The sequence below is a fragment of the Pogona vitticeps genome, chromosome 14 (assembly GCF_051106095.1).
Source record: "Pogona vitticeps strain Pit_001003342236 chromosome 14, PviZW2.1, whole genome shotgun sequence".
NCBI lineage: Eukaryota > Metazoa > Chordata > Lepidosauria > Squamata > Agamidae > Pogona > Pogona vitticeps.
This window is the reverse complement of record NC_135796.1, coordinates 19,221,757-19,240,703: the sequence shown is the minus strand read 5'-3', so window position 1 is coordinate 19,240,703 and position 18,947 is coordinate 19,221,757. Positions and strand designations below refer to the sequence as shown.

Here is an 18,947-nt window from a genome sequence, read left to right as displayed (position 1 = left end):
GGGCGTCCCTTCCGCCCGGAAACAAGGAACAAAAACGAGTTCCCTCCGCCTAAGGTTCCGCCTCTTCCCCCCCCCGGCGGCCAAAGGGAGCAAGGAGGGAGGGGCCGCAAAGGCTGCTGGGAAAAACGAAGAGACACCAGCAAGGGGGGGTGGCTGGTTGAAGAGGAGGGAGGGGGAATTCTGGGGGGGGGTTTGAAGCCCCGCCCCCTCCTTGCTTGCGTCATCGGCTTCTTCTTCCCCCCCCCCCCGCCTTGGGCTCCTCCTCCTTCCTTCCTCCTTCGCACCAGGGAGCGTCTCGGCTGCGCGAAGGGGGGGAGAAGCCTAGCTCCGTGGAGGGGGGGCCCGTTCATGGTGAGCACACCCGGAAGGAGGGGGAGGGGCGGGAAGGGGGGATGAAAGGTTCCCCCCAATGGAGGGGGAGGGGAGGGGGAGGGTCTCTCGGGAGCAACAGGCTCTCCTCCCCCCCCTTTTAAAGGGGTTTGGACCCCCTCCCTTCCTCCCCCACAAGGCTCCCCCCCTCTTTCATTCTGGGGTGGGGGAGGGGAGGGGGGAAATATTGGGGGGTTCCCCTCAGGAGGGGGCTCCGAGCTGGGAGGGGGAGGGGGAGGGGGGCTTGCATAAGGGCTGAATTGGCCCCCTGCAAAACCCCCCCTTGATTGATTTTACTTAGTAATTATTTAACCATATACTGTACTTATGATTTAGACGTTTATTTCACTTTATTGAATGGTTTTAATTACCGAAGTACCTTGTTTTGCTCAGCGATCTCATTTAAGACAATACTTTCCTTTTATTTCATTTTAGTGCGTGGAACATATTTATCTTATTTATTTATCTAATGAAAGTTATTGTATTTTGTTCTATGTAGTAATGTTATTTAATGAGGTACGCTCATTCTCCCTTACTTTATTTTATAAGAGGTATTCTTCTTTTCTTTCTTTTGTTTAATCAAAGGGTTTTGTTTTCTAAGGGCTGGAGATCCAGCCCAAGGCAAGAGGGAGACCTCCTCTCCCCCCCCCCCATATTTATGTATTTATTAAGCTTTAAAATGTCCTTTTTCCTGTCGGGGGACCAGAAAGGTCAAGGGAGGCGCTTCTGACTTTTCTCTCCCTCCAGAACAAACCAGGGGAGTTTTCCTTGTTTCCTGGGTCTCGCCAGCCTTCGCCTTTTAACACATACCCTTATTTGCGCTTCTTTTATTTGATCTGCTTGCTGGTGGGGAACCAAGTTTCCCAAAGGGATCCCACCCACCCCCCACCCCCATTTCTTAAGATTATGTGCCATGTTGATTATTTTGATATAGTCCTCTCCCTCCTCCCCCCCCCCCCACAAAGAATGGGGGTGGTGGTTCTTTGGGTCGTGGTTCGATCCTGCTTTCTAGGCTTCCCCAGTGGTTTGTGATGATGATGGGAAAGCCAATTAGTAACACAATGCAAATAAGGGAAGAGGGACTTGCTAAGGGGAGCCGACCAGGTGGGGTGTTTTTTTATATATATATTTATTGCATCTGCTGCCTGCCCGTGAGGAGGTGCGAGGGTGCAAACTCGCTAAGGGAAATGCAGAGTTACTCGTCTGTCGTGTGTTTTTTGGGGCTGCCTCCCCCCCCCCGGATTGCACCTGTAGGTTTCACTGCAGAGGAGCAGTTTGCTCCAAAAAAAAAGGAATTCTTAAAAAACGCAGGCAGCAAATATATGCAGAAACGCCAGCCGTGGCATGGATGTTTTATTTAATTTTATTCTGTACCTCTTGGTTTCCTGTCTAGTAATGGCATAAATTTTGTGACGGTCTGTTGTTTACCGACGGAGACCTGTGAATCTGGAGGGGAAAAATATTCGCATGTTCTCCTACTTTGAAATTTTAAATAGATTTGGGTTTGTTTCTGTTGTTAAATTCCCTTGGAGGTTCTCAAAAAAGGTCGATGTCTCGTGTCCTGGACCGTGAACAGGATCGGTGGGTGCTTCAGCGACCCTCCCGGAAATAGCTAGCCCAGCCAAGGCGGTGTCCGACTGCAACACAGCTGTGAAACGTGTCTGGCTGGCCCCTTAAATAAGAATAATAGACCCGCAGAGCTGGGGGGGGGACCCGATGGGTTATCGAGTCCAGCCCTGGCCAAGGAGGCCCAGTGGGAGAATCGAACTCGCCACCTTCGGCTCAGGGAGAGCTAGAAACCGAGCCGTTTCTTCCCCATTGGACGGTCCGTGACCCCGCTGGCCTGGCCGCCTTGGGGCAGGGCCCAAGGAGATAACGTGGCAGCCCAAACGCGGCCGCCCCCCTGCCCCACTTGATAACAGCTTCCAGATGAAACATTCCTCCCGGCTCGGCTTGGATTTCCATTATTAATTTACTCCCTTTGTGTCTCCTGAGGCCGGCTGGTAATTGAAGCAGCGCTCGGCTTGAAAGGTCACCCGCCCTGGAAAAAAAGCTCTTTTGTTACTGCCAGGAGTTGTTCCAGTCTCGGCACGGCTGATCCGAGCTTACTGGTAGCGCAGGAGCCTGGCTTGGCCGGATTATTTAAAAAAGGAGAAAGAGAGCGAGGACCTGCTAGCCAGGAGGTCACCCCTGGGGAGGCGTTGGCGGATTCCGGGCTGGATGGACGGGCGCCCGGGAGAGCTCCTTCGTTGGTCTGATCTCGTGGCTCTGGACGGCTGGGTCCGTGGCCGGAGGGGTGGGCTTTGGGCCTCTCCGTCAGGGGTAGAAAGGAGACCGGCTCAGTCCTCGTTCATAGAGGCCAGCGGTTCTTGGACCGCAGCTCTCCAAATCCCCGCCGCCCCAGCTGGTGGCGAAGGCTTCTGGGCATTGTAGTCCAGGAACGTCTGGGGGCCCACGGGGGGGGGGGGGAGCCACGGATTTTGGCGCTCTGGCTGCCAAGCTCCTGGGTTTCAGCACCAGAACAAGGGGCACGATTCGTCCGTTTGTCTTTCCTCGGAAGTGGAATCTTGTAGATTTTAGCGACTGGAATTTTTAGACACGTTATAGGGCTCTGTTGTTTCTTTTCCCCGTTTTTATCTCATTGGTTTGGAATTTTTTGCTTAATCTTGCCGCAGGCTTTATATATATATATATATTTTGTTTGAGAAAATTACATCCCTGTGATGGCTTGTGGAGAAGTGTGGGGTCTACCAGAAGCTTCAATGGAGCTTCCATGGTGAGGGGCAGTCTATCTTGGAGGCCAGCCTTTCCACACACACAGAGCAGGAGAAAGCCGCCGTCACCGCCGCCATTATGTCCTCTTGGGGGGCATTCAGGTGGTGTCGTAGGCAGTCACACCTTGGGAAGATGGGTGTGGTTGTTGTTGGTTTTTTTAAAGGCAGCGTTCCCTCCGAGTGGCTATGGACCGCCATGGCTGGGGGAGTCGTTGGATTTCTGGTCCAGAGCAGTCCCTCCTCCAGGCTGTGGGTGTCTGGCTTGGTCTGCACGACTCGGTCTTGGGCTGGTCAGTTTGTGATGCTGGGGTAGCAGCCCCCGGGGAGGATTTGGGACTTGGGCGTGCCAAGACCCCCCCCCCAACTTAAGGGCTGTCTTGCCGTCCCTCCCCCTGCAGGAAGAGATGTCTGGAGAGACGGTGGTCAGCACGGCGGTCCCGGCAGCCGCGACCCGCACCACCTCCTTCAAAGGCGCCAGCCCCAGCTCCAAGTACGTGAAGCTGAACATCGGCGGGGCCCTCTACTACACCACCATGCAGACCCTGACCAAGCAGGACACCATGCTCAAGGCCATGTTCAGCGGCCGGATGGAGGTCCTCACCGACAGCGAAGGTGAATGGCCGGCGGGTCGGTCCTCCCAGACTTGGGGGGGGGGAGAGATGGGCGGGAGAGGGAAGGCGTTCCGGGGGTCAGCTGTTGTTGGGTTGGAGGTCCTTGGAGGTCCATGAGTGAGATGCCCCGGGCCCCCTGGGCAGCCCGTGAAGCCGCAGGGCTGGCTTTCCGGTGGGCAAAAGGGGGCTCCTGGTTCCCCTTGAAGCCGCTTGGTGGATGGCCGAGAGGCCTCGTCCGCTCTCCGCTGAGCCTTCCCTGGCTGGCTTTCCCCTTATTTGTCAAGGGAGGCGCGCTTCCCTCCTGCTCCAGCTTCTCTCCCCCTCCTCACCCACAGCCCTGAAGTGCATTCTTGTTTTTCTGCCCATCAACTGGCCTTTGGTTTAGTTTATGGAAACTTGGGCCTCCTTCCCTCCTCCTCCCCCCCCCCTGCCTTGTGCAAGATCTCCGAGCTCTCCCGAGCGGCTGTCATGAGGCTGGTGGGGCGGCCGGAGGCGGTCAGCTCTTCTTTGGAGAGAGAGAGAGTGTGTGTATGTGAGGCGTGCTCAACCCCTCTCGGTTCTGGAGCCCTCTTCCCGCCCGGTGCAATCAGCGGGTCCAGTTTTATCTTTCGCCTTTTTCCTTGCAAGAAAAATGCAGCCTCTTTGGAAAGTGGCTCCTCATGCACTTCTAAGTGCGAGGAGACGGGCCGGGGTGTGCTGCTTGGATTTACAAGCATGGAAGCCTTTTTTGCCACCCTGCCGACCCCCCCTCTTAGGCTGAGAAGGCAGACCCCCCTCCCCTCCCCTTCCCTCCAGCCGTCCCTCTCATGGCTTCGTCCTCCTGTCTTTCCTTCCGCCCTTTTTTCCGTATCTCCCCATCCCAGGGTGGATCCTGATCGACCGCTGCGGGAAGCATTTTGGGACCATCCTGAACTACCTGCGCGATGGAGCCGTCCCTCTTCCAGAGAGCCGGAGGGAAATCGAAGAGCTGCTGGCTGAGGCCAAGTATTACCTCGTCCAAGGCCTGGTGGATGAGTGCCAGGCGGCCTTACAGGTGAGCCAGTGTGTGTCTGTCCCCCCCTGGCGGAGGTTTTCATCCCCCCCACACACATGCTGCTATTGGGGCACCGAAGCAGTGTGGGGCCACACAGGGGCAGGCCGTTTACTCAGCCCCCATTAGGGATGAGCCCGAAACCTCTGGCTTGGCGGTTCGTGCCGGCTTCTCAGCCGAACAGATGTTTGGCCGTTCAGAGCCCTGCCTCCTCCGGGGGTGCACCTCCGGCTTCTCTGTCCCGCCTCTCCCAGACACGATATCCAAGCAGGTGCGTGCTGGAGGAGGTGGGCCTGAGAAGCGCCAAACGCTTGTTCAGCCAAAACCAAAGGCGCGAACCGGCAGTTCGCGCCCATCTCCGGTCCTCATCCTCTGACGCTCTGCGCTGTTGGCACTCTTGTTCCAGCAGAATAAAGAGGTCTACGAGCCGTTCTGCAAGGTGCCCATCATCACGTCCTCCAAGGAAGAGCAAAAGCTTATCGCCACGTCGAACAAGGTGAGGAGGCCATTCTTGACGGATTCCTCCCGGTGGGTCCCCGACTCTTGGCCCTCTCGGGCTACCTGCGCTGTCCCCGTCGGTTTTCAGCACCGCTGTTCCTTCAAGCCCTCCCGTTCTGTCTGACAAAGCCTTGCCTGTACACTCAGCTGTGCTTCTCTGCTCTTCCTCTTGCAGCCGGCCGTGAAGCTGCTGTACAACAGAAGCAACAATAAGTACTCCTACACGAGGTAAAGGTTTTTCTCTTTGTGTACCTAGAAAGGAATCATTTGGCTTGGAGAGGGTGGGTGGGGGGACCAGAAGGGGCAGATGGTTGGAGACCAGGAAGGTAACATGGACCCCATCTGGGAGCACGAGGGGCGTCTGTGGGTCGCTTGCAAAGAGGAAAAAGCCTTTTGAGGGGATTAAAAGGACTTTTTCGGCCCGGCACCTTCCGGTTTTCTTCCCCCCCCCCCAGCAATTCGGACGACAACATGCTGAAGAACATCGAGCTGTTTGACAAGCTCTCTCTGCGGTTCAATGGCCGCGTCCTCTTCATCAAGGACGTGATTGGGGACGAGATCTGCTGCTGGTCGTTCTACGGACAAGGGCGCAAAATCGCCGAGGTCTGCTGCACGTCTATCGTCTACGCCACCGAGAAGAAACAGACCAAGGTGAGCCCTCTCCTCCAAAAGGGTGCCCAGAGGGACGGCGCAGAGAGCTGTTGAATGGGGGGGGGGCAAACCGTTGGGCTTCACCTTCAGCTGCCAGGAGGGGCTCCTCTGGGACCCGTATCAGACCCACAAGATCCATGGGATTCTCCCAGCTGGGACCACCTTTTAGCCTTTGGGGGAGAGAGAAGGGCAGGTCGCATTACTTTAAAAAAATATATGCATTCTGTTCTCTTCCATCTCCTGAAGAGACCCAGAAGGGCACCAGCGGAACAGGGGGCAAAACGCAGCCCCCCCTCCTAACCTCCTCTCGTTTTGGACCCCCCAGGTTGAATTCCCCGAAGCCCGGATCTACGAGGAGACGCTGAACATCCTGCTTTACGAAGCCCAGGACGGGCGAGGCCCCGACAACGCCCTGCTGGAAGCGACCGGCGGGGCGGCCGGCCGCTCCCACCACCTGGACGAGGACGAAGAGCGGGAGCGCATCGAGCGGGTCCGCAGGATCCACATCAAACGCCCCGACGACCGCGCTCACCTCCACCAGTGAAGCTGGGAGGGCTCCGCCTCCCGCCTGCGAAACCTCCGTCCGGACGCACTCCCGCCTGCCACCAGGCCCCTGACTTATATTCCAGTGAGGTCTACGGACTGTCCTTTTTTAAAAAAAGAAAGTGAATTAGGTTATTTTGGGTATTTAACAAAAGAAGTTAAAAAAAACGAAAATCAGTGAAGGGTCTTGCTTCGGGGGGGAGGCAAGACCCGACTGACTCCTCGAGGGGTGTCGTGTGTCTTTGTTTAGGGGCCCCTTTCTAATCCAGCTCTCTTGGGGTTAGAGAACGGCCCTCCTCCCGCTAGGCAAATATTTAACTCCTGTGTTTTTCAGTGCGTAGAGAAGTTTCTTTTCTTGGATGGGGTGGGGATTGGGCATAAAGGTCCTCGAATCCTGCAGCAACCAAGGTTTGTCCCCTTGCTTGCTGGAGAGGTTCTGGGGAGCTCCGGTCCACCAGAGAGCGACCTCTCCCAACCCCACCTCTGACCCAGGGGACGATGGCGGCCACCCTCGTTGCCTCGCTCGCATCCCGGCTTCAGGAAGGAGCGTGCCTTCACGACCAGCTGGTTGCGTTTCCTTCGGAACATCATCATATGTGAGACGAGTTGTATTTCCAGTCACGTGTTTGTTTCTCAGTGGTCGTGTTGGAAGAGGGGTGGGAACACAAAGGGCTTCCTCTCAGCCTCTGTCTGAGTAGACCTTGTTTTTATAAAGAGCCTGTTGGCGGCTGGGGCTGGCCCAGAATCCCTGGGTAAAGCTTACGCACAAGGAGCTACGGAGAGACCTAGATTCCCTCATCCCTTTTTAGTGGGTAGGAGAGAAAGAGTTCTTCCAAACTACTGGGGAATATTTAGCACCGTGTTGCCTTACCTTTCCTCCCCCCAATCCCAAATTAATCGTTAAGTTGTCCACTCCGTCACCCTGTTTGCCCCCTCCTTTTAAGCCGGCTTGCCCTTCTCGATGGCCAGGGCCCCTGTCCCTGAGCCAGGGTGTCCATTCCATGACAGCACAGGTGTAGGTTAATGGAGGAGCTGCGCCTGGCTGTGGGTCCCCTTTTGAAAGGTAGTGGTGAGGGAATCTCGCACTAGGAGGGGCAACCTTCCATCTACGGCTTCCTCCTCTTCCCTGCTCATTGCAACAGGCCACACCTGTTGGGAGGGCAGTGGGTGATTTATTTAATTTTTTGGACTGAAACTTGCAGAATCTTGGCTGGGAGATGGTAGGGATTTTATTCCGGCATGAGTTTTTCCACTCTGCGGGTCAAATGGGGCTTGTCAGCGACAGAATCTCTGGGCATTTGGAAGCAAGGGACAAGATGCCTGTCCCATGAGATATTTGGGGAGGGGGGGCTTTTGCAGGAGACGCCACCGCCCCTTCTCTCCTCCCTCTTCCAAATTCATCTACGCAGACCAAGAGCCTCCATCTGGCGAGCCATGAGGTGTGGAAGAGGGGGAGGTGGGCTGTGATAACAGCGAGGGTCGCGCCCAGATATGACTTTCGCTGGTTGGAGAGAGAGGCCCTCTTTTGCTCCATCTCCTGATGGACCTCTGCTTCATCTCCTCATCTGGTTGGGGCTGCTTGGGGGGTCTGTGTAGCAGGAAAGCCGGGTCACCCAAAGATTCAGCAGTGAGTTTGTCTGAGTAAGGATCCTGCCAAGGAGAAACACAACAGGTTTTGCAGTGTCTTGTGTTTGAGAAGCCACAGTAAACTGGTTCCCTTTGTGTTTTGCAGCCTCCCTTCCACTCACAAGCCGGTCTAGCAGTGGCCTCTCCCTTAAGGAAACAATATTGTCCGTTCATTGTTTCTTACGTCTTACTTATGCTCTTTTTGAGCCTCAAGAGGGGTGAAGGATGCCCAGAAAAGCAGGTGGCAAATTACAAAACAGGACAGCCGCCTGTTGGTGGCGTTTGGCGAAGGCTTTATTCTGCATGAGTTTCTCCTTTGCTGTTTGTTGTTCAAATCTGTCTCTGATTTTGACGGTTTTTCAAAACCGTCTCTGATATTTGAGGACCAGCCATAAAATCTGCTCTGTATTTTGGCAGCCTTGATCCATGACGGCTGCTCTTGATTGTAAACAGTGAATGGAGGAGCGATACATGTCTCTGTTTCACCAGAACTTTGAGAATCCTCTTGATAAGTTTAGTAAGTTCGCTTCTTTATTCCTCTTGTTACGTTTTATGTACGATTCCCTACTGATAGCACTGAGAGGCATGTCTTGAGGTGGGCAGGAAAGAACGAAGCGGGCGGGTGTCGGGGTCCCGTTTTGGGGCTCAGCACGAGGGAAAGGGATAGCACGACCCCAGGGGTCAAGGGAGCAGAGAGCCAGTTCTGAAGGGACCATCACCACCTTCTCCTTTTGCAATAAACTTGGCCCTTAGGCCGCCCCCTCTGGGAACTCTGATTTCGGGAAGAAGCTGTCTCCGCCTTTTCAGCCGCCATCTTCCCTGCCTGCCTCTTCCTTCCCTACAGCCGCGCTGCCGAGAAGGTGCAGCGGTTTTCGCACCCGGCGCTCAGGGGAAAGGGTGGCGGCCCCGCCGGCTTCCTCTTCCTTTGAAAGGCGCTTCCGGAGGAGTTGCCCCTCGCGAATGTTTGCAGGAACTGAGGAGACACCGAAGGAAAGTTAATCTCCTCAGCGGCGGAGGAGGAGGGCGAGGGAGGTCAGCGAAGGAGAAGAAGCAAGGAGAGGGACGGATCCTGCCAGGTCCTGCCTCTGCCAGCGAGGAAGGGAGGGTGTGATTTTTTAACACAGCGTGGAATGAAGGGGACGCTGCCAGGGTCGCTTGTAATCAGCTGAAGTTGTCAGGGTTGCCGGAGCTGTGCAGGCAGGGGGGGGGACCTTGTTCCTTTCGCTCCTCTCCCAAGGACAAATTCATTCCCATGGTTGCACGTTGGGGGCCACAATCCAAGCTTGCACTCCACGCCTACCTGACACCAAATGGCATCTCCCAGAATCCCCTTGCCCTTTGCGCCCCTTGCGGCTTTGCTTTTTCTTTTCTTTTCAGTTCACAGCCTAACACAGCAGAGCGCCTTTGAATCCTCCCTGGTTCCGGATTCCCTATCTGCTCGTGGGTGAGGGGTCCTCAGTAAACCGGATAACGGGATGTTCAGGCAACTCTGAACCTATGGCTGCAAACTGAGGAGAAGCCGGTGTGCCGAGCTTGGCCCGCAGCCTTCCTCGCCTCTGACCGGGGCTGCTGGGCTTTGTAGTCCAGAGGGCAACACTGTGCCCACCTGTGCTGTAGTGTCCGAACAAGATGTGACGGGGAGAAAACCAGACCTGATTCCTCAGGTCCAGTTAAGGTCGCTCCCGTGGGCATTAGTCCTTCTCTCCCGCTGTCTGCTAGGAAGCTTTTTTTGAGAGATTCAAGAGGGCCACCTAGTTCACGTTGGAATGTTAGCCAGGCAGAACTATAAAGCAAAAACAAACAAACCAGGGGGCTTATGGACTGCCCCCCAAGTGCTTAAAGCACTTTCAGGGGCAGCTTACAAGTGAACGAGGCAGGTGCCCCATTGCATGTAAGAGTTGTGCCCTCCTCCTGAAAGTAACTGTTGCCGGCTTTACCCTTGAGGTGCCCCATTCCATCTCTGCAGGGTGAGCCAGGACGCTCATTCCGTGCCGTACTGGCTTCCCTTTTCCTCCTGTAGCTGGTTTCCCACGTCCATTTATGTGTTGATGTATTTTACACGGTTTGGAACAATATGCAAAATAAATAAGCAACGCTGGCTACGTCTGTCTCGTCTCTGGCCCTTCGCTCGGGTGATGGAGGTCCGCTTTTCAAGCCCAGCGGACTTCTGCGAGGAGGGCTGGTTGGGAGAGGAGGAGGGATTCGGTGGAAGGCCTTACCTCCACGTATCTCCATCGGCCTCCTGCCTCAGTCTCTCTCCATGCGTGTTGTTATAGCCATCAGTGACACACTGACGGAGTTTGGAAGTAGGGAGCTAATGGAAACGCGAAGGGCCTGCTCTGGTTTTTAAGGGCAAGGTCCAGCAACCTGGGCAACCTCTCGTAATGGTCGGGCTAAAATCCGGAGTGGGTCCACGAGCCCTGTTGGAAGCCCCCCTGCCTCTGCCTCGTCCCCTTGCCAGATTCCTCATAAGCTTGTTTACCTGTGCGGCAGCTAAACAGGCAGACAACACCGTGTTCCTTTAAAATCATCATCATCCAAACAAAAACAAAAAAACCAATGCATGCAGACCTTACAGCTGCTTTCCAGAGTTGCCCTGGAGGACAGCCTCGCTCCGTTAAAGACGCAAGACTGGCAGAAGCCGGCGTTCTCGTCACCTTTAATGTTTCATCCACCCAATCCGTCCCATGGCCCCGTACGCAGAGAGGAAAGTGGAAGTGCACTGCCAAGAGCAGAAAAAGGTTCTGCCCCAGGCGCACGCCAGCTGACCCCCAGAATGGGGACCCTCGAACAGTGCCGTCATAGCCACAGGGAGCGTTCGCGTCCTGCCTGGGATCCTGTCCAGGCGGTTTGAGAAAAGGGGATTTCTCCCCATCCGTATGAAGCGGAACACGGAACGCTTTCTGCCCTTGTTTGCTCAGTCCTGGAGGGAAATCCCCATCTCTTCCACCCTGATTCCTTTTTTTCTCTGTTAAAAAGAGAGGTCCGGAGCTGTTCAGGAGACTTCAGTTGTTCCCCTCTCGGACTAAAAGCGACGTGTCCCAAAAATACACTTACTGGGGTGTTTACACAGGCAGCCATGGGATTCCTCTTATTCACAGGTAAAACATTTTTCTCTGCCAGCATTGCTTTTTCTCCCTCTTTTTACGGGAAGACTTAAAATGCAGATAGACTTCAACTGCAGGAGGAGTCCCGACAGCGACAGGATGTCCCTTTTTTACGGGTCAAATCTCTGGACAATCGCCAAGGGCAACTTTATTCCTCCGGGCTGCCGGAGGGAAGCGTTTCGTGTCCAAGGAGAGGCGACCGCAGGCGAAGCTTGCACCCATGTTCCCATCAGGCCTTTATCGTAGGGGACACCTTTGGGATTTAAAAACAGGAAAGCCATTTACGAAGGTGTTCCTTTGTCCAGTTCCCTTCTTGTTTCCCCCCCCCCCAAAATGGTGTGCAGAGTGTGGAAAAGTTACTTTTTTCTGGACATCCAACGCCCCGTGTCCCCTGTCCAGAGGATGGCTAGGGAATTGTGAGTTGTTCTCATCCAGCCAAGAGCCCGATCCCACGATGAAAAACGACACAACCGATTAAATTCGAGTTTAGCACGTTTTGTGTTGATTTCGATTTGGAGGTTTACACAGGAGGATTAATTTGGAAGGGGATCTTGTGTATGTGTGTTTGGGGGGGGGCAACAAGCTCTGAAAACCATTCCTACCGGATCAGAGGGAGTGCTGGCTAATGCATATGGTTTGACGAACAAAATTAAAACGCGGGTCTAATTAACAGCTCTCCGCTGCCTGCCTCCATACTGTGGCTTTTAACAGAGAACGGAACCGCCCCCAGGAAGTTTGTTTCCCCGTTTAAACAAAGCACACACACACACACACACACAATTGTGAGCAGGACAAGACGCGACTTCTTACCACGGTCAGTTCGCCGTTTTTGGCTTTGTAGACCTGAGGCTCTTGGCCGGTGGTGAAAACCAGAGTTCCTTCCTTCCCTGGACTAATCTGGAACTGGAGGCTTCCTTCCACCACGGCCACGGAGTCCTGCTTGTTGGCAAACAGGCAGAGTTTCGTGACGGTCTCAAACACGTGCTCACACTGTAGAATGGCGTCTCCCTGGGAGCAAAAACGGGGGTGAGGGGGGGAAGTTGGAAGGCACAGCTTATGACAAAAAGAAAAAAAAGGAGAGTTTTATGGGCCCTGAAAGAACCACCAGTTTGATATGGGCACAAAGCAGAAGATTTGGGGGGGGGGGAACCCCAGCCCTCCGTTCCCCAAAGCTTCTGCTCAGCAACACTGGCTGGTCCTTAAAGCGTCTCGGGAGGGAGCCCCTCGCTGTAGCTGAAGGTCCATTGGCTTCGTTTTAAAAGCAGGCCTCCTGGAGGCTCCTCTCCAAAGTCCATTCTGCTTTGTGCGCACACGCACAACGGGGGCAACCTCGCTTACCTTCTCTTGCTTATTGTCTTCTCCAACATGGATGACCACAATCCCGTCACTCAGGCTGCTGGTGGAGATGCCTTGGCAAGGGAAAGAAAAAGAAAAATGAAGTGAAGCCACTGACTAGAAGGAAAAGCAAAATACAAGGCGGGACTTCTCTTTGGGCCAAAGCCAGACACCAAACCCCTTTCAATGTTCAGACCCATCCTCTGGAAAAGCTCTGCCCGGTTCTCTAAACCCACCATTAGCCCATGATTGAAAGAAGGTCTTCGTTAGGGGCTCGTGAGTTCAAGAACTGCCTGATTCTGTCTTCGGACCAGCCCTCGGAAGGGAAGCCTGGGCTTCTGCCACAAGTACACTTAGTTCGGGCACCAAGGTCTGCCCGAATGACGTCTCTGCAACACCTAATGGATCCTCAGCAAGGCTGACGGGATCCTAGGGAAGGACAGAAGCAGCCCGGGAGTCCACTTCGAGGGGGAGGACAGAACCGCCGCTGGCAGCAAACGTCACCTTTGAGGGCTGCATACTCCATCTTTTGCTTGATCTTGGCCACCTCCACCACGTAAGCGGCCACGCGGGTCAGAACCAGGAGCCTCTCCCTGGGTTTGAAGCCGTTCCGGTCGTACTTCACCACCGGGGTGACATACTAAAAGACCAACAAGAGACTCTTTGACTCTGCTCCCAACGAACAGGATCTTTCTAAGAATTATATATTCTGTATAGACATCTCTCTCTCTCTCTCTAGACAGCAGAGGACCATGTGAGCCATTTGGGGTGCCCTGAGGCCACCCCGACCTTCCCTCCTCCTTACCTTGACTCTTTCGTGGCGGATCATCTGCATAAGTTTTGGGCTCAGCTCGCTCTCACCTGGGGACAGAGCAAGAAATGGCAGCTGCGGGTTTTTTTCCTGGCAGGAAAGAGGCAAAGCTGGCCAACAGGCTCACACCAAGGATCGACCCCAAGGCAAGAGATCTTTCCGGGGGTCTTGGCATCCTTTTGTCTGAGCCAGCTCTCCAGTCTGCCCTTCCGCAGACCTGGCCGGACCATTGAGAGAAACCAGGCAAATGCCAGGCAAAAGACAGGAGGATCCCTGTCTCCACAGGACCGGGATCGCCAGCTTCGCTTATCAACAGTTTTCAGCATCTGCAGGGCGAAACTTGGAAATCCATCTGGTTTGCCTGGGGCTGAAGTCATAACAAGGTTGGCCGGAGGCAACTCTTCATGGAGGGCAGAGTGTGGAAAAACTGACTTTTCAGCATCTCTGTCTCCTGAATCCCCCAGCCTGCGTGGGCCACACAGACAAGATGTGGCTTCAAGGTGAAGTGGAAGGACCACATCCGAACCGCCATGGGGGTCGACGCACCTACAGGCCACCCAACCCCATCAGCAGCCCTCCCCCCAGCCCCGAGTTCAAATCTCTCCCCTCTCTGTGTTTCCAAAGGACTCACTGAGCCTGGTGTCAGCGAAGGGCTCCTTCACGCTCTCTGGGTAGCCAGCCTTCTTCCCTCGGAAGAGCGTGCTGGCCAATACTTTTTGCTCCATCTGTTTCAGAATGGAAAAGCAGAGAAGGGACCAAGGAAAGGCTGGTTTAAAGAGCCGGCCAGGAGGCGACGTCGCTCAAGGAGGCAGACGGGGGATTTGAACTCAAAACGTCTGGCTCAAAGAAGATTGAAACCACTGAGCAGGCCCACCGCTTTAGCATGCCCGTGTTTTCTTGGGAACGAGGGTTTGCACGACATAATCTGTTTCCCTCAAAGACACTGCGAGAGGCCATGTTTTAATCTTTTTTTTTAATTTATACCACATTGAGCTGGTCTGGCTTTTCCCTAAGAAACCCCGGCCACCAGAGATCCGTCAGCAAGTCAAACCGTCTTCCTTGCAGGAGAGAAATCCAGGGGCCTCGATGGATTTGAACCCTGTGCCCCTCGGAGCCGGTCCAGGGTATATTTGGGGTGCATTGGGGTCCCTGTCGGGATCAGGCGGCTGACCCCGCAAAAGAGAAGGAGGACTGACTCTGGCTGCAAAAGACGGCCAGAACTGGTGCAAGCCCAGAGGGCTGAAAAGCGGGAGGGGGGGGGAGGATGTGACATCACCTGTGCTTTCTTCTCCGCCGTGATGCCTCGGCAATACTTCCGGACTAGATTCTTCATGCAGATTGCCTTCAAGAGCACAGAGGTCTGCGCAGGAAAAAGAGGATGAATTTGAACCTGGAAAGGGGGCTAAGCGCCAGAATTCTTCCCCCGCCCCCCAATCCCCAGGCATGGCATGGTCTCTCACTCCCTCTACTGGCCAGTTCCGGCAACTTCACTATTAGAAATATATATTTGGGGGATTTTTCTTTTAATATTTCCAGACAGTGGATACGTGAATCAGCGGATACCATGGCTAAGGGGGGGTTTCCTACTGTACTGAAAAACACGTAATTAAAACGACACATTCCAAATGTTTAAAATCAGCAGCAACTCCTCAAATACAACAGAAACAAAACAAGCAGCAATAGAAGGAGACGCTAGCACTTTGCTTATGCTCTGAAAACCTTAAGAGACAAGCTTTCAAACAGAGGGGCATGCGACCGGATCTCTAAGGAACATAGTTGTAGGGCTACCTCCAAAATAAAGACCTCTTACATGTGGTCATATGGGTATATAGGCCAACCTACACAGAGGTCCCACCCCAACCAGAGACTCCCAGGCGCCTCAGAGAAGCCCACTCATCTCCTGCTGTGGCCTCTGGAGGTAGACTGCTCCTGAAGATGGAGGTTCTACAGAGCTGCTCTGACTCCAGGCCCACACCTGTTCCAGTATCTCCGGAGGCTGGAGCCAGCTTTTATCAAGGACGTTCTTGGGAAGGTGGTCCCTGAGTTTCAGGAGGTAGGTGTACTGCACGAGCCTCACATAGTCCTTGTTCTCGGGGTTCAGAGGTTGCTTCCGGTGGATGAAGCCCTTGATGTACCTGCAGAAGGAAAACGGCCGTGGTTTCAGGATCGACAGATCTGCGGATATCGAGGTGGCGCGACCCTCCCTCCCGTCTTGGCTGAGGCAGCCGCTGGAAAGAGGAGCCAAACAAGGAAAGCAAAGCCAGGTCGGGCACTTACTTCTGGATGGTCTGAGCCGCCCACCTCCTCTTCTTGGCCAGCTTGCGTGCCAGGACCCCCCGCCAGCAGGACTCAAGTTTGATGGCTGGAAGACAGGTTCTCGGCGGTTGGAGACTGGGAGCGACACGGGAGAAAGGAGCACAACCGCCTGCCACGGAGTCCCCTCCACTCCTGTTCTCTTTTTTTTTTGCAGTGGGATCACATTTCAAAAGGAAGATATCCCAGGGGTACCAAGGTTCTCCCCTAAAATAGCCAGCCTCTCCCAAAAGGAGTTTAAGCGAGCCGGAGAACTCAGGGCTTCAGGGAGCACAAAGGTTGGGAGTTCGATTCCCACACACACACACGCTGCGCTTCCTGGGAGTAGAGCCAGCCTGGGTGGCCTTGGGGGCAAACGACACAGTCCCAGGGCGCCCTAAAATTTCACGGAGAGTCGCTTCTGGGCCACCCTATGAGACGGATGTACTGTGCACTTTGTACATAAACCTGCAACATAACGATCACGCTCTGTATGTCCCAGGAAGCAAGTTTTCATTTATTATTCAATTTATTTATTGAATATATTTTTACCCCACCTTTCTCTTCGAAAGGGACGCAGATCCACAAATGCTCATGCTGAAATAAAAATGGCTAGCCTTTTAAGGTGACACCATACATGCGTTTTTATTTCTGTCTTCCTGTTCTTTTTTGTTTCGGTCTTCGTTATCCAAAGACACCATTATCTTAAAGTGTGAATCATGGCACACCATGAGCAGCAGAGGGCGCCAGAGCCCCAAGCGTGGCCGCCTGACCCAACCGAGGGGGAAAAATTAATAATCCAGTATTTCTCTTGGAAATAAGAGAGAAACACAAACGGATTAAGAGGGCTGAAAAGAGCCCGGGCGTACATTTCTCAATCTCGCCTTTTTGCACAAATTTTAATTTATATTTGTAATATAACTTTGGCTATAAAAATAATACAACCTGACCGTAACCATCAGGCTAGAGTTCCATTCACTCATAACTATATTATTCAAAAAACAGACATGAACGGAGACCGCCCCGCAGGCGACGGCTTCCCTTTGACGACACCCAAATGTCTAGGGCGTTAGGCTTCTCTGCCGTGGCGTCCTTACCTGCCTGTCTCATCTTCTGAAACTCTCGCTTCCCTAGGCATCCCTTGTATTTGGCTTGGATTCTGGCAACTGAAACAGCAAAAGAAACACGTCTCCTTGAATATAAAGAGGACCGGGGGGGGACAGGAAGTCCCCATTGGGACTCTTCAACTCCATCCTGCTCCCTCTTCAGGTGTGTTGGACTACACCTCCCATCATCCTGGGCTGCCCTTGTCAAATCCAGGGCGAGGTCCCTTGTAAGGCTGAGTGGCTGCCATCAAGGACTTTAAGCTCATACTAAGCCGGCCTTTTTTTGGACCCCCTCCTTCTCCCCTGGGGCAGCCCACTAACTCAATGCAGCTTCCCCCCCAACCCCAAACTTCTCCAAAGCCTGAAGCAGGGGTCCCCATGGGCAATTTAAATTGATTTCTGTTCAGCCGTTTTTTAAAAATCAGGTTCAAGGCACGTGGCATTGAAACCCATAGCTGCCTTCTCAGGCACTGAATGTTCGTCGGTTTTATTTCTGGGGATTTAAAACCGGTTTTGGCATCGACACGGCTGAAATAAGACTCATTTCCTCAAAACTGCATTGAATCAAGTCAATTTTTAGAAGCAAGATGTTTGGAAAAAAAAAACAACCCCCCCAGACACACCTTGCTTTGCAACCCATATATAAATGGACTTCGCCCTTGTGTTGTGTGAACAATAAGATCTAAATCCATTTAAAGGGTGCTTAAAGGCAGTTCCTATTGCCCCTGTGACCAAGTCTGACTCTCAGATTGAAAAAAAGGTTCGCTACCTTTCTCCCCCCACCCCCAGCCCCCCACTACAGAAAATGACATTCTGGGATCTGGAAGTCAAAACACATACCAAGCCGATGTTTTCTGTATTCAAAGGCATCTTCTGTAGCAAACAGCGTCCTCGGGAAACGAATGAATAACTTGGTTCTGAGCAAGACAATAAATTTAAAAAAATCACATTATTTCAAAGTATCCAAAAAGTACGTTAAAAAATTATCCTGAGTTTTGGCTGAACCTGTTTTTCTAGGTATATTATAAGCCATGTGGGATTCCCTAACGGAGAAAAGCAGGGTATAAATGAAATCAATCAATAATCAATAACTATTGCCCATTGTATTGCCATTTGATATCTTCTCATGTGTTTGTTTATTCATCACACTGGTTATTTCTAACGGTTCCTGCTCTTCGGAATGGCTGCGCTTATGTGATCAGTGGCGTTGTTAGCCGCTTTGGGCTCAAACGGTGAGCAAAGCGAGATACGAGAGAAAAGGAAAACGAACCCGCCCGGTCCTTACTTCCCCATTTTATACTCTTCAGGCTGGTAGCCGATGTGCTTGATCAGCAGCTGCACGCCCTTGGCCGCTGTGCCTCGCCAGTGGGGCCAGGTCTCCGGACACAAGGACTTGTACCTGAGGAAAGACACAACTGGAAACCAACGCGCAAGAGAAAGCGCAGCCGGAAGAAGATCAAAGGAAACAGGGTTTGGAACCCTGAGAACGGGCAGGAAATCGGGAGGAGAACCTTCTCCCCAAACTGTTCTCCAACAGACCACATTCAAAGCTGCTCTTGACCTGAGAGTCTTTAGAATATATGGCTAACGACTCACAAAATCCCCTCGCTGCCCTGCTGAACCAGAAGTTATGGAAATCCACCCCAGGTTTTGGTTTATGCTTTAGAGGAACTATCTAGGTTACTCCAAGCCTCAGGCAAAACCTTGAATCAATCGTATAAAGTTCGGATTCAAACCCGGATCGGATTCACCGTCTCTGCAAAACCAGAGGATGCCCCAGGCGCGAAAGGATGCCAACCTCACCTCTTGAGAAAGTGCTCGTACTTCCGACGGTAAGCGAAGCCGGCGCGCCTCACGCGCAGGTGCTCCATGAGCCCCAGGTATTTCACCTGGTGCCTTATGAGGGAATCGTCGAACCTGTCTGTGGGAGGCAGAAGCCCCGCAGGAAATAAGGGTCAGGATTGGGGCTCTACGGTCTGGAAGAAAGCTGGAAGAGAGGGCGTCTGAGCCACTTCCCCCCTCTTCCCCCCATACCTTCTTCCACAACCCACCTTCCTAGTGTCCAATCGCACACCCCCCTTTGAAAAACACCACCAGGCTTGCAGTGGAAATCCTGCACTGATCGCCTGATGGTCAGTTGCAAAAAGAGACAAGGTCAATCTTAACCTCAGCCCTCGCCTGCAGAAAGAAAGCC

The 18,947-nt window shown here is 53.4% G+C and overlaps 2 protein-coding genes across 7 annotated transcripts in view; one reads left to right on the top strand and one right to left on the bottom strand.

Moving 5' to 3' along the window:
* Window positions 1–191: 191 nt before the first annotated feature.
* KCTD10 (potassium channel tetramerization domain containing 10) lies at window positions 192–10,200 on the top strand. Of its 2 annotated transcripts, none has more exons than XM_072983215.2 (7): window positions 192–351; window positions 3,542–3,755; window positions 4,618–4,787; window positions 5,194–5,280; window positions 5,458–5,510; window positions 5,738–5,933; window positions 6,259–10,200. In XM_072983215.2, exons 1-7 carry the CDS (start codon window positions 349–351, stop codon window positions 6,475–6,477), a joined length of 942 nt encoding a protein of 313 aa, XP_072839316.1. In that variant the 5' UTR covers window positions 192–348; the 3' UTR covers window positions 6,478–10,200. The 2 variants fall into 2 exon arrangements, with proteins under 2 accessions (XP_072839316.1, XP_072839315.1); XM_072983214.2 differs by having other exon boundaries at window positions 5,191–5,280.
* MYO1H (myosin IH) overlaps window positions 7,652–18,947 on the bottom strand; it is a 34,707-nt gene continuing 23,411 nt past the window's right edge. For all 5 annotated transcript variants that reach the window (XM_078381827.1, XM_078381826.1, XM_072983198.2 and 2 more), the window contains exons 19-31: window positions 18,557–18,674; window positions 18,039–18,152; window positions 17,594–17,670; window positions 16,745–16,813; window positions 15,633–15,717; window positions 15,331–15,490; window positions 14,632–14,715; window positions 13,987–14,080; window positions 13,350–13,405; window positions 13,049–13,184; window positions 12,548–12,618; window positions 12,020–12,217; window positions 7,652–11,462 (exon numbers count right to left, since the gene is read on the bottom strand). In XM_078381827.1, the coding sequence (XP_078237953.1) occupies window positions 11,439–11,462; window positions 12,020–12,217; window positions 12,548–12,618; window positions 13,049–13,184; window positions 13,350–13,405; window positions 13,987–14,080; window positions 14,632–14,715; window positions 15,331–15,490; window positions 15,633–15,717; window positions 16,745–16,813; window positions 17,594–17,670; window positions 18,039–18,152; window positions 18,557–18,674 (1,286 nt within the window). In that variant the 3' untranslated portion in view covers window positions 7,652–11,438. The remainder of the gene's footprint in view (window positions 11,463–12,019; window positions 12,218–12,547; window positions 12,619–13,048; window positions 13,185–13,349; window positions 13,406–13,986; window positions 14,081–14,631; window positions 14,716–15,330; window positions 15,491–15,632; window positions 15,718–16,744; window positions 16,814–17,593; window positions 17,671–18,038; window positions 18,153–18,556; window positions 18,675–18,947) is intronic.